Source organism: Mus caroli, unplaced genomic scaffold (genome assembly GCF_978045245.1).
Source record: "Mus caroli unplaced genomic scaffold, Mus_caroli_1 scaffold_3, whole genome shotgun sequence".
NCBI classification, from domain to species: domain Eukaryota; kingdom Metazoa; phylum Chordata; class Mammalia; order Rodentia; family Muridae; genus Mus; species Mus caroli.
In genome coordinates this window covers 60,458,879-60,472,977 of record NW_028227258.1, presented here as the reverse complement: position 1 = coordinate 60,472,977, position 14,099 = coordinate 60,458,879, and the positions used below count along the sequence as shown (strand labels likewise).

Genomic DNA, 14,099 nt, shown 5'->3' with positions numbered 1-14,099 from the left:
ATATATATATATATATATATATATATATGCCTTGATGCCACCACATGCCACCCTGAAGTGTCAGCGTGGGGAGTGGGAGGGGCATGCATGAATTTACTCCATAGCAGCAAGGCTATTGGTTGGTAGGTCTCACATAGAGCAGACATGCCTGATGGTGGCAAGCAGCCAGGCATTTTCCTGACAGCTCCAGTGCCTTAACTGAAGCCCCTCTTTGCACTTGTGAGTGGGGTTCTGGATTCCAGAAACTCTTGCTCAGCAACTGCAAGAATAATCTTCCATTCTGTTACATCATCAGTGATAAAGAAAAGTTAACCTTGTCATGCTGGTGTGAGGAGGGTTGGGTGGTTTTGATCAGGTGTATACCTGAGCCATCTCTTTATAGTCCCACATTACAGCATGGTCTGGCAAGTAATTAGGAGTCTTTCTAGTGTTCTCCAGAAATAACAATAACAATAACCACTGCTGTATGTGTACACTTTGCATAATTTAACTCATTTGATCTTCTAAGGCCAGTATCTCTCTTAAGTACGAAATCAAAGCACTGAGGCCATGAACACACCCAGAATCCACACATGAACACTTTGGACTCTGGCTTTAAATGAAACAATTTGTTTTAAGTCTGACTCTGCCCTTCCTTGCAAAGCTTCGTACTGCTTACTCCATTTTGCAGGCTGCTAGCTTTCTCTCCTTTGCTAAGCCTGTTACCCATAGACCACTGACTTTTCTCCCTTCAAAAACCTGGATGATTCTCTGCTCTGTGTCTTCCCCATCCTGTAATCTAAGGTTGTGCTTATACCTGCTGTCCTTCTCAGCGCTACACGAACAGAAGGAACAGACATGGATGCCTGCATTCACTCCTACTTTTAGATAACATTCCTCACATTTCTAAATGCACTGTTTTATGCTTTGCATATTTGTGGTTTTGTAATATTTACAGGCTTTTATGTGTCCCCATTGTTTCCAGGTTGCCGAACTGGTGAAGCAAAATTGACGAAAGGCTTTAACCTAGCTGCTCGGTTCATCATTCACACAGTGGGACCTAAGTACAAGAGCCGCTACCGCACTGCAGCGGAGAGTTCCCTGTACAGCTGTTACAGAAACGTGCTTCAGCTGGCAAAGTACGGCCTGTTCCCCACATGCTGTTAGAGATGCCTCACTGTGGAAAGCAAGCTCTGAAGGGCTTGCAAAGTATCTCTCAGAGTATGGTTAGATTTTACATTAATGTAACTGTCAAATAATATAGTACATTTATTGGTGGGGAAGGAGAGATGCACACTTGTGTTTTGAGAGTACTTAGGGATTATGTATGTATAGAATTGTCTTAGTACAACTTTTGGGTTTTCTGTCTGATTACAGAGAACAGTCTATGTCTTCTGTTGGCTTCTGTGTCATCAATTCTGCCAAGCGAGGTTATCCACTAGAAGATGCAACACACATCGCTCTTCGTAAGTAATGATGGAGATGCTACACAGGCATCAAGTCCTTAACGTCTTCCGTTACTAGATAAAGTTCTAACCAGAGAGCACCATGGCATTCTGGGAGACTTTGCATTGCTGGATGGCAGAATTCTCAATTAGTGTGGTATAATACCTATGTATTACAGCATACCTATGCATAACGGCTTACTGAACTTGCTCATTAAGTTTGAAAATAATACCAGACTAGAAAAATTTTTTAAATTTAAAATCAGTTTATTCTTCTTTCTTTCTTTCCTTCTTTTTTTTAAAATTTTTTTATTAGATATTTTCTTAATTTACATTTCAAATGCTATCCCCAAAGTCCCCTATACCCTCCCCCAGCCCTGCTCTGCTACCCACTCACTCCCACTTCTTGACCCTGGCATTTCCCTGTACTGGGGCATATACAGTTTGCTAGACCAAGAGGCCTCTTTTCCCAATGATGGCCGACTAGGCCATCTTCTACTACTGATTAACCTAATAAGTATTTGAATCAAATAATAATTTTAACAGTTTATAAAAATGCAACAAAAACAAGTACATAATGTATTTGCTTAGTGTTTTTCTATTTAGACAGTTGTGACCATGGGCCTTTATATGCCCACCCCAGTTCCTGAATAATGACATGGATAGTATATTTATTCATAAGCTGTTGGCCTTATAGCCGGGCATTGTTTCCTAGTCTTAGTTCTGCCACATGATGTGTTAGTTACCTCTCCTTCATGCCTGGCCTGTTTCTTCCTTCCTGTCCAGCTGGCTGAATCTCCCTTATCTGATTCCTTCTCTCTTTCTGTCTCTCTATATTCTCTCTCTCTCTCTCTCTCTCTCTCTCTCTCTCTCTCCCTCCCTCCCTCCCTCCCTCCCTCCCTCCCTCCCCCCCTCACCCCGCCATTTCCAAAAGTTCCACCTTACTATTCTGCTTTTTGCTATAGTCCATAGGCGTTTTATTTTTACCAATCAGAAGGTGATGGAGAACAATGTTTACAATATATTGAGTTAGGAGATGCTTTATAATAATAACAATACCAAAGTCTGAACAGCAACCAGATCTCTAAGAACAGAAATCAGCATTTGAACATACAGTGTACAAAAACATCACCCAACAGACAGCACCATTCAGAAGTACTCCTTTAATATAGAACTGTGTGCTTTGCTTTAAAAATCACTGAGTCCAAACTGACCTGTATAGAAGTTTGTATAAAAGTACAGTGTTGGGCTAAGGGCACACGTCAGTGATAGAGTATGTGCTTAGGATGTGTGGGTCTCTGGGTTCAGTTCCCAGAAGTAAAAACTAGTACTCAGCTTGAGAGTCCATGTCCTCAGAGCATTCCCTACATTTAGCTTACTGTCACAGACATTGACAAAGGGTCACTGTCACAGACATTGACAAAGGAGGACATTTTGCTTGAAGCATCAGTGGTATGTAGATATGATGCTCATCTTCAAATACCTGATGGGCTCTCACTGTGGCCTTAGGCTGCAATACATTTTTGAGCAAGGGTTCTTCACAAGGGTTGGGCTATCATCATAACCTACATTGTACATCCATCAAAAGTATGCTGCTGTCCCTTATCCAAAGCAGTGTTCAGAAGTACAGACTTTAAAAGATATCCCGAGAGCTTAACAGTCCTCATAAAGGTGATGAGTAAGAATCCTAACCGCAGATAGCAAGATGTAGGCATGTTTCAAGGGAGGAGCTTTGGTTACTTTGAGATAATACTGTGTGTTAATGCGTTTCTTGTTACCAGGATCAGCGCCTGCACACTTCCTTAAATACTGCTATGTGAATTCTCTATGTGCATTGTTCTGGGAAAACGGTCCAAAGGGTTGCTTTACTACATAGTAATACCTCAGACCAACCCAGTTTTAAGAGTAATTTACAATAACAGATAAAGATCAATAGTGGGAAGATTCCTTCTAGGAATGTAATTGGCAGAAAGGAAGCAAGTCACTCTTAAAACTGAGCTAGTCAAATTGTCTGAGGGCCATTTCACCTGAATCTTAAAGGCGGTAGAATTATTCAGAACAAACAGGGACAGAGACACCAGTGTACTTCTGGAATTTGACAATAATGAATGGCTTGCACACATTTACAGTGTGTGCTTGCTAAAAATGAACCCATTGACATATGTCATTCATTAATAAGCAAGATCTTTCTTGCTTATTAAACTATTAGCAAAACATTTTTATACAAAAACCCAATGGCTTCGTGTTCAGTGTACCAAGACTTTATAGTATCTTTTTTCCCGAGTTCATATTATGGTAAAACCATAAACCTCAGCAGTGAAGTAAGATTACTGGGTTACTTATTCAAAAAGAATTATGAGTTACTGGTCTGCTGTATTCTGTCCTATCCAGGAGCAGCCAGCAGTGAGGCAAGAAGTCCATGGTGCTAGTTCTGATTGTCCACACTTAAGCCTTGAAGGTGTTAATATCCTGGATGTCACTTTCACTAGTTATAAAGACAAAGCATGTGACATCCTGTTTGGCTGCCAGGCAGAGGACCCAGCTGCAACTAGAAGGAGCAGTGTAGACCAGAATGCCGAAATCCTTGAGTCATGAGGTCAATCTCATTCCTCTTCCTGGCAGAAGTCTCCTTCTAAATGAGCACCATTGAGAGACTTTGATTGGATTTCTACTTGGCATTACCTTCCATAGGAAACATACATTAATGTTAAGGGGCAGTTACATAAGAATGTCAAAATTTTACATAATGAAAATAGTATAAGAGAAAATTTATTTTAGGAAGCTGTTTTAAGGAAAAGGTTGAAAGCAGACCAGGGAAAAAACAGATTTGCTCCTAGAGCACTCGAGAGGACAGCCAAGGCTACAGAAAAACCAAAAAAAAAAAAAAAAAAAAAAAAAAGAAAAAGAAAAAGAAAAAAAAAAAGAGCTTGAAAGCAACTGAAAGAGGAAGGATGGATATTTGACATGCTAGCAGAATTAAAAGATTGTGCATGGAAACCACGTGACAGTGTGGATTGAGATAAAAAATAAAGAGAATGACAAAGGAAATTCAGAGCCAGTAAGGTGGCTCAGCAAGTAAAGATGCTTGCTGCCAGGTCTGATAGCCTGAGATCAACCCTGGAACCCTGTGGCACAAGGACAGAACTAACTCCTGCAAGTTGTCCTCTGAGCTATGCACATGTACCATGGTGCACACACACCATGATGCACACATGCATTAGGATGGGATAGAGTAAGAATAAGATAACTTTGGTTTTGTACGCAGGAAACAGGCTGAGTGGGACACCTCACACTGTAGCTGAATGAATACAAAGGCATTGTGCTTTTCATTTGTACTAGATCATTCTGGCCAAAGGGAAGCCTCAGAGAAATGCAGAACTGGATAAAAGAAAGAGGTCTGGACTCAGCATCTTCTGTAGCTGGCCACTGTCACAGACACTGTAACTAGGGCAGCAAGAACAATAAAGCCATGGCACCTTAGGGCCACTGGAGGACTGAGAGCAGAAAGGATATGCCTGAAAGGGACCTCCGAAAACTGTCTGCTACAGTTGCTCTGAAGGGAAGCATCCCGGGCTGTGAGAGAAGCATGTGGCTGGCTTTTCTTGCAGTGGGTAATTGAGCAGATCCTGATGAAGGGTAGCCCATTACAGAAATCAAAGCTTGGCTTTAACATTGAATATCTTTCCATTCTCTTCTTTAGGTACTGTGAGGCGGTTCCTAGAGATCCATGGGGAAACCATTGAAAAAGTAGTATTTGCTGTCTCAGAACTCGAAGAGGTATTTTACTGATATGTTTTTGCTTAGTTTGAGTCTTAATTCTACTTGTGTTACCTTCATGTGATCATCATCTGTTCACTGAATCTGAAGCAGATAAATTTAATGCTTTAAATAAACTTGTGGCAGTGGGATTATGCTCATTTATTGAAGAAGAGATATAATGGAAACTAAAGCAGTGTAGAAGGAACCCACATTGTCCAGTGTAAACCACGCTGTACTGGTTGCCAAGTCCTCCTGACTCTGCTTCAAGTTTTGGAATCACAGGCATGCACTACCCAGCTAAAAAGGAGAGTTTAACTCCGTTTTCCTGCTGGGCTGTTGTCTTCCTAAGGGAAATGGCACAGGTCAGCAGTTCTGCCTGCTGCCTGCACTAGCACCCAGGCTGTCGCCTTGTAACCTGAGTACTAGGTAGGATTCTAGGGTTTAGGAACATGGCTAGAAAATCACTGCTTTGCCGGCCAGGCCTTGCTGTCTGACTGGGTGCAGGGAGTAGCTAAGCCGATGGGGACAGGTTTATATGTTTTCTTGTGAGTGGTGAGTTTATTTAAACTTGGGCCATGTAGAAAGTCAGATCTTTGTTTCTGTCTCCCTGGGCATCCTTAGCTTGAGAATACTGTGTCGTGCTCAGCTTTGATAGTTCTGCTTGTGTCCTTCAGCAGTCACTTCGCTTCTCAGTGCTTTGTGAAAATAGGGAGGAGGAGGGGAAGGGAAAGGGGGGAGGAGGAGGAGGAGGGTTGGGTGGTTTGCACAGACAAGTCGTATTCTCAAGTGTTTGATACTAATTTTAGGAGTCAGGTGGTCCTGAGAAGGGCAGCATTCCTTAGCTAACAAAGTTTAAAGATGAGAAAACATGAAATACACACAATGTAAAGAAAAAACACATAGTTGACTCTTAGGTTTTTTTTTTTTAAAGATTTATTTATTATATCCAAGTACACTGTAGCTGTCTTCAGATGCACCAGAAGAGGGCATCAGATCTCATTACGGATGGTTGTGAGCCACCATGTGGTTGCTGAGATTTGAACTCAGGACCTTCGGAAGAACAGTTGGTGCTCTTAACCACTGAGCCATCTCTCCAGCCCTGACTCTTAGTTCTTAAAAAGTATTATACAAATGACCATGATAAAGAAACTTCACAACATTGACCACTACAGAAACTCAAACCAAAACTACAGTGAGATACCACTTCACTGTCACAAAGCCATCTGCCAGCCACATAAGAAGTTACAGTATAATACAGCAGCTTCTCCCCCCACCCAACCCCCTGTTATTCAAGACAGGGTTTCTCTGTGTAGCCCTGGCTGTCCTGGAACTCATGCTGTAGACCAGGCTGGCCTCGAACTCCTTGAAAATCCGCCTGCCTCTGCCTCCCAAGTGCTGGGATTAAAGGCGTGCACCACCACCACCCAGCATACAGCAGCTTCTTAAGTATATACAGAAAATATTTAAATGTTAACATGAAGATGAATATTAAAACAGTGTTGGTCGGTCAGTAGCCAAAGAGAAGAAAGTAGTCAGCCTCAGACTGGAGGAGCAAATGGAGAGCATACATAGAATAGAAAGTGTTCGGCCGTGGAGGGGTGAAGTGTAGATGCCTGTAAGGAGGTGAGCCTTGTAGCAGTATGCTAACTGGAATAAACAAACATAAAAGGTCACAAAGTGTATTCTGTCTTATTGAAATGTTGAAAATAGTCACATCCACTGACGAGAACAGTCAACAGCCCAGGTTTTGGAACTAGGAGCTCTGGGGAGACGATTGCTGGGGAGTTGGGGTGAGGTGATGTCAGTGTTCTGGAGGTAGACAGTGGTGATTGGACAGCGTTAAGGGCATCACTTAGGTAACAGTCACTGACTTCTGTATTTTCACCAGGTTAGTTTTATGGTATATGATTCTTCAAAATTCTGTGTGTATGTGAGTATGTGTGTAAGTGTGCCTGTGCCCAGTGTGCCGTGATACATGTGTGGGAGTCAGATCAGCTTTGTGGAATTCGATCTCTCCTTCTACCTTCTGTGCTTTTGACAGACTGATCTCTGGCCAGGTTTGCACAGCAAGTACCTGGGCATGCTGAGTTTTTTCTTTTCTTTCTTTCTTTCTTTCTTTTTTTTGTTTTGAGGAAGGGTCTCTCTCTGTAGCCTTCATTAGCCTGTTACTCCCTATGTAGATCAAGCCAGCCTCAGACTCAACAGATTTGCCAGTCACTGCCTCCCAAGTGTGAGGATTAAAGGCATATGCCACCACACCCAGCCTATCTGGGTTTCTATAAGATACAAACCTGATGTCTCCAGGTGTCTGTTTAGGAAATGCTATAGTTCTGTATGTAATACTGGTTTCTTAAATGATTTAATTGACCGAGATACTCAACTCCATCACCTGTATGCTGTCTTCTTTTAGTCCTTTTAAAAGGTTTATTCATTTTATTTTTTGTTTATATGTATGTATGTGCATTCAGGTGTGAGTACCCATAGATGCTAGAAGAAGGTGTTGGATCTCCTGGACCTATAGATAGAAACAGTTGTGAGTTGCTCTGTGTGGATGCTGGGAACAGAACCTGGGTCCACTGGAAGAGCTGCAAGTGCCATAGTCTCTAACCTCTCTCCAGCCCCTGTAGTTTAGAATCATTTCTGAGTGATGTCGAGTCACGATGCAGCAGGGAGTAGGGTGCAGAAGAGGCAGGGTGACTCAGCAAACATGGAAACAACCAGCACACAGCACCTTCATTTGCTCTGGTGTTATCACTGATCACAGGGGTCACACATGGGAAAATCGATCGTAAAATAGAGACTACCTTACTCTGTTTTTATTTCAGCACATTGCAGTTACTGTATTAATTTTTAGTTAGCTTACAAAGTGATGGGTTTCATCATCTTCATATCATATTATTATATTTTGTTATCATTCATTTCCCACCTCCATTGCCTTCATTAGTTTTTAAAATTAGGTTTATTTGTATATTTTATTTTGGAGGAGGCTGGGGGAAATGTGCATTTGGAAATCAGAGAATGCTCTTCAGGAGTCAGTTCTCTTCATGTTAGTTAGGTCACAAGGATCAAACTTAGATCATCAGACTCCATGGCCTTTATCTAAGAAGCCATCTCACAGGCTCTCATTATTTTTTTTTAAACTTCTAAGAGTGAGTGAAAACTATCTGACCTTCAGAAAATAGTTAGAAATATTTCCAAAAAAATGAACAACTAGCCAGGCAATGGTGGCACACACCTTTAACCCTAGCACTCAGGAGGCAAAGGCAGGTGGATCTCTGTGAGTTTGAGGCCAGCTTGGTCACGTACCAGGACAGCCAGGGCTACACAGAAATCCTCTCTCAAACCACCAGCCCCTGCCCCCCTCAAAAAAAAAAAAAAAAAAAAAAAAAAAAACAAACCTGAAAAACTAAATGTGGGTCAAATAGAGACTGGTACACTAGCTTCCGAGTATAGTGCCTGTGCTTCCAAAGTCTAGCAGACGGGGTGTGAGTGTGGGTAGGAGTGGCAGCGTTCACAATCCAGGTTTGGTGACCTGGACCAGGGTGAAGCTTTCCTGTGACTTGACTGGAGGCTTGATTCTCCCTGTTGAGTATAGGCCAAGCGAGGCTCTTGAACAGCTTGCATCTGAGAGGGGAGTGGTGAGGCGTGGTCAGCAGAGCACGTGGACCACAGTCATCACCGTGTGGGCTTGCTTTTGCTCTTCACTGTGTTTCACGCAGCGCCTTACTTTTCTGACACAGGCCACTTACCAAAAGCTGCTACCTCTGTACTTCCCAAGGTCGTTAAAGGAGGAGATCCGGTCATTGCCGTACCTACCTGCAGACATTGGAAATGCCGAAGGGGAGCCCGTGGTGCCCGAGCGGCAAATTAGGATCAGTGAGAAACCCGGTGCCTCGGAGGGTGAGTGCTGGGGTTCTAAGCTCCTCATCTTCCTTAATTAACATACAGGTTGTGGGTGTCCTTTGACAGCTTCATATAGACATGGCAGATTTTGCTTTGTCATAGCCAAGCCTCTTTCCTCGCCCTTGTTCTCCTGCTGGACCCTTCTCGCAGTGCTCACTCCCACACACACTTTCTTTCATGTTACATCTGTATGAAATCTGGATTCCTCATAACAAGAAACCAAGTGATAAGTGCCTTTCACCACCTGGCTTATTTTCCTTAACGTAATGATCTCCAGTTCCATCTGTTTTCTACAGATCATAATCTCATTGTTTATGGTGACTAAAACTCTGGTGTCTATATGTATGTGTGTCTCACACTTCATCCATTCATCTCTTACAAACATATAGGCTGATTCTAGGTCTTGACTGTTGTGAATGGTACAGGGATAAGCACAGATGAGCAGTCTTTGGAGTATATCTTCAGGAATGATAGAGTTGAGTCAAGTGGTAACTCAATTGGTAGTTGTTTTGAGGAACTTTCATAGTGATTTCTATACCAGCATTATGTAATGATTCAGCATTTGCCTTCCTTAATTTTCCCCTTAGGATGCTAGGGTGTGGGTAAACACCAGCCAGCAAAGACATAGGCCTTGTACTGGGGATTTGCAGGTGGACATAGCAACACGCTCAGCTGAGTGGAATTTGGAGACTGATGATCTGTTGAAGCAATAGTTGAGTATGTTACCACCTTACATTTTCAAGTTTTGAGCAGCTTTAACAATTCCTCTAAAAGTCACAGTTAACATTAAAAAGTAAGCTAAGAATACTATAGCCATGTTATTTCTTTAGGTTTTATACTCAGGGGGGTTGAAAGTTATAGGCAGAGTGTATGTTTGGATGGAAGCCTTTACATCTATAAGATCATGAACCCCTTGGCTGGAGACTTGCCACATATACTCAGTGCTTGTGCTGATCAGAAATCAGCTTAGGGAACATACTGCTTCCTTCTCTTTCATTATTTCAGTCATGTTCTTTGTTGTTGTTGCTCTTGCTGCCTTAGTCTTTCCTCCTATAGCACTCACAGTTTTGCTGTCTACTTTGTATCTCTCTGCTGATGGAACTTTTTGTTGCAGACAATGAAGAGGAAGATGAGGATGAAGGCTTGGGAGTGGATCTGTCTTTCATTGGCTCTCATGCTTTTGCTCGGATGGAAGGAGATATTGACAAGCAAAGAAAGTTGATCCTCCAGGGACAGTTGTCTGAAGCCGCCCTGCAGAAGCAGCATCAAAGAAAGTAAGACAGGCTTGTTCCATAGTTAAATGGTGTGGGTCAGGAGGAGGATCTGAGCTCCTTTTGTTTAACCTTAGCGATGACCGAGAAGGAGGTCCTGTCCGCATTCTCTAGATGCAAAGCCAAAAGTTGAGTCAGTTAGTGCGGGGAAGCCTGTGGTCAGATGTGTGTCTGCTTTTAGAGTTCTTACCCCCACTGTGGGCTCTAACTGATGTGCCTTCATGTGATCTAAACATGGAAATTAGGAGATGGGAAAGTACTTACAAGGCTTCTGCTTGCATTTTTCTTATGTTAAAGTTTTCCTCAGCTGAAGAGTTTTATGTCACCCCCACTTATGCTAAGGATCTTTGCATTTCTCTATTTTCTCCAAGGGTTTCTAATACTAAAGCCATCCTGAAGAAATCCTTTTAAAATCATAGATGGAACCTTTCCCAAAGATTAATAGTAAAGATGGTTACTTTCCAATTTTTATAAGAAAAAAAAAGTAGGGGCTGGAGAGGTGGCTCAGTGAGTAAGAGCACTGACTGCTCTTCCAGAGGTCCAGAGTTCAAATCCCAGCAACCACATGGTAGCTCACAACCATCTGTAATGAGATCTGATGCCCTCTTCTGGTGTGTCTGAAGACAGCTACAGTGTACTTATATATAGTAAATAAAGTTTTTAAAAAAGAAAAAAAAGTAAAATGTACATGGCTATCTATTCCCTCATAGGGCTGGTAAAGGATAGTGTCTCACAGGCTGTGAGCAACAATGATTGCAGTGAGTGATGCAGTGAGTGCACTGACCTTTGAGTGTTGACTTTGCCCCTCCCCATTCATTTCTCTGAGCATCTTCTCTCCTTCAGTCCTACCCATTCTTCAGGTTTCAGATGAAAGCAAATGTCTCTCAAGCCTCACCTGTTGGGTTCAGAATGCCTGCCTCTGCTGCTTTCCTTTTTCACAGCATGGCATAGCGTACCAATCTGTCTATAGGGCACTTCCATGGTGCCAGTCTCTAGGCAGTGAATGGGAGTTGGACCCGACATCTCAGCAGTCCCTTACAAACATAGAAGTTTTATTTCCTTGAGCGCTTCCTATGACATATTTCCATCATCTGCACCTCTGTTACCCTTCCCCACCCACCCCTCCCTCTCTCCCTGAACTCCTTCCCAGGAAGCCCCTCCTCTTCTTTCATGACTGTTCTGTTCTGTAGCCCACTGTGTTTATAAAGTTGCCTCCATGAGCCTGGGAGGGAGGTTATTAACTGGATTCCATTCAGCGTAGCCACAGTGACCGCACTGAAGAAAATGGCTCCCTCTTCCCCAGCCAGAATTAAAATGTTGTCTCCTCAGTCCCAGGTCTTTACTCTGATTTTATTTGGGAGAAGAAGCAGATTGGCCACTAGAGGGAACCAGTAAACAAGCTTTCCAAAGGATGAACCAAACGACAGGCTCAGTGGTTTCTAAACAGAATTAGATGCATCCTCTCTAGAGGGGAGCCTAGGAGAGAGGACCAGCATTTGGGGTGTAGATAAATAAGATAATTAATTAATTAATTAATAATAGTTTCTAAACTTGGTCGAGTGTAGTGCCATCTGGCAAACATTTTTCTTTCAGTAGAAAGAAACTGGGCTCCTTTGCCGAATCATGGTGATGTGAGTGTGCGTGCGTTTTTAAAATGCTCACGTCATGGCTTATGGTTGTCTCCTTCCCATAGTGGTCCTTGCTAGCATTGCCTGCGACGCTAACGTGACATCTCACACAAAAGCATCGTTTCACTAAGTATTAAGTACTCATTAAGCCCTTGCTCACATACCCAGCACTGTGCTGGGTACCTCTAGTAAAGCAGAGACTAGCAAGAGCCCTGCACCATGCACACACACAAAAGCTCCGTTTCATTTATAGCAAGGGAGGATACAAAAGGACATAACTGAGTGCAGGATGCAGCGTTTGCATCAGGCCTAGAAACCCTTGCATTTCTAGGCTGAACAATGGGCTTTATCCAAATATGTTAGTTATTGAACTTTTTAAAATTATTTCTTTTATTTTTATTGAAACTAGATTCTCCTCATACACTACATCCCAACCACAGCCCCCCACACTCCTCCCAGCTCCCTCTTAACATCCCTCTCCCTCCCTCCTCAGAAAAGAACAAGCCTCCAAGAGACAACAGCCAAACAGGACAAAACAAGATACGATAAGACAAAAACCCTCATGTTAAACAGGACAGGGCAACCCAACAGAGACTCTTCTTGTTACATTTTGTAGTAAGGAAAAATAAGAATATTCTTTAATTATGTTGTTTTGAATACTTGATGTTGTAGCCACTTATCTATATAGTCTTTACTTACAGTGAAAAATTTTTCAAGTTGTGGCTATATACACGTTTTCTCATTGTGCATCTATCAAGGGCTTGCAGTTCTGCATGGGGCAGTGGCCTCTAATTCTTTGTTGTAATGAAGCCTGAGTTCTTTATGGTCAGAAAAAAACATTAAAAATGGGTTCCATTTGTTAAAAAGTAACTTCCAAATGTTTGCTATAATGCTTATATCTTTTATTTATCTAGTTATAATCGCTGGCTATGCCAAGCAAGATCTGAAGACCTGTCTGATATTGCGTCTCTGAAAGCTTTATACCAAACAGGTGAGCTTAATGATCACTTATTCTTGCTAATTAAGGATCTGACTGTGCTCTGAGAGACTTGGTTTTCTCTGATTTTCTCTGTAAATACAGTGTCTTGTGCTGACATCAATAGGTTTTGGACATCAAAAGGATCTTAAACATACTGTATCAACCTCTAGTGTGTTCTTGTGGTCTCAACAGTGCCTCTTTCACTTTGTTCCTGGGATGCTTTTTCTGTTAGGATGTTTTCTGCATTGTCAGTACAAACTTCAAACCTTACAGCACTCTCCAGTCCCCACTTGCTCCACTGGGTTTTGTTTCAGGCATTTCCTGCTCATTTTCAGTTGAGAACTTTGGTCTCCTGGGTCACTAATATTATTAAAGTTATGTTGAGTTTAAGCAAAGTATTTCTTTAAAAAAATAAGAGTATAGGTTATGCTGATTTAAAATCTTTAAACAATGTTGGCCAAGAGTCTGGTCAAAATCTCATAAGAAAAAAAAAAGTATTTTCCTAACAGTCAAAGAAATCTAGTGGTATAATTTGAGACGCATGTGCATCTCATTTCTTATTGTTTGAATTCCTTTATGTAGTCAGATACATAAAGTCAGACACATGAAAAGACCAGGACAAAGCCTGGTCTTGTATTAAGGTTCTTGGATCCTGATTGCATCATCTCTTTCAGGTGTAGATAACTGTGGCCGCACAGTGATGGTGGTAGTTGGAAGAAACATTCCTGTGACATTGATAGATATGGACAAGGTGAGTCATAAATGCTAGGTTGCAAAGCAGGTGGGTGTAGGAAGTAAGAAGAGTGCCAGTGTTGGTAACTAGGGTCGCAGCACAGGTGAGATGAATTATGGGTCTGTAGGCCAGCATCCCGAGAAGCCATATGCATCATTTCTCGTAAGTTATGGCTCGCTTGTCCTCTATAGGAAAAACAGACACCAGAGGGCTCTGATTCTACTCCAGAAGCACAGCCATTCTGTTTGGATATGATGTAACTAGCAAGCTTTTGGTTAGAAGTACCCTGCATCCTAAGTATACAGACTTGAGAGCTTTTTTGGAAAAAAAAAAGAAAAATTAACACTTAGGTATCTGTTTAAAAAACATATACCAGAGGTGCAGTCTATCCCAGATAGCAAG

At 42.1% G+C, this 14,099-nt stretch overlaps 1 protein-coding gene across 2 annotated transcripts in view; it reads left to right on the top strand.

The window, feature by feature from the left end:
• Gdap2 (ganglioside induced differentiation associated protein 2) overlaps positions 1–14,099 on the top strand; it is a 44,303-nt gene that overhangs the window by 13,904 nt on the left and 16,300 nt on the right. For both annotated transcript variants that reach the window (XM_021158458.2, XM_021158459.3), the window contains 7 exons: positions 965–1,118; positions 1,357–1,445; positions 5,125–5,201; positions 8,924–9,083; positions 10,201–10,360; positions 12,900–12,976; positions 13,639–13,715. In XM_021158458.2, the coding sequence (XP_021014117.1) occupies positions 965–1,118; positions 1,357–1,445; positions 5,125–5,201; positions 8,924–9,083; positions 10,201–10,360; positions 12,900–12,976; positions 13,639–13,715 (794 nt within the window). The remainder of the gene's footprint in view (positions 1–964; positions 1,119–1,356; positions 1,446–5,124; positions 5,202–8,923; positions 9,084–10,200; positions 10,361–12,899; positions 12,977–13,638; positions 13,716–14,099) is intronic.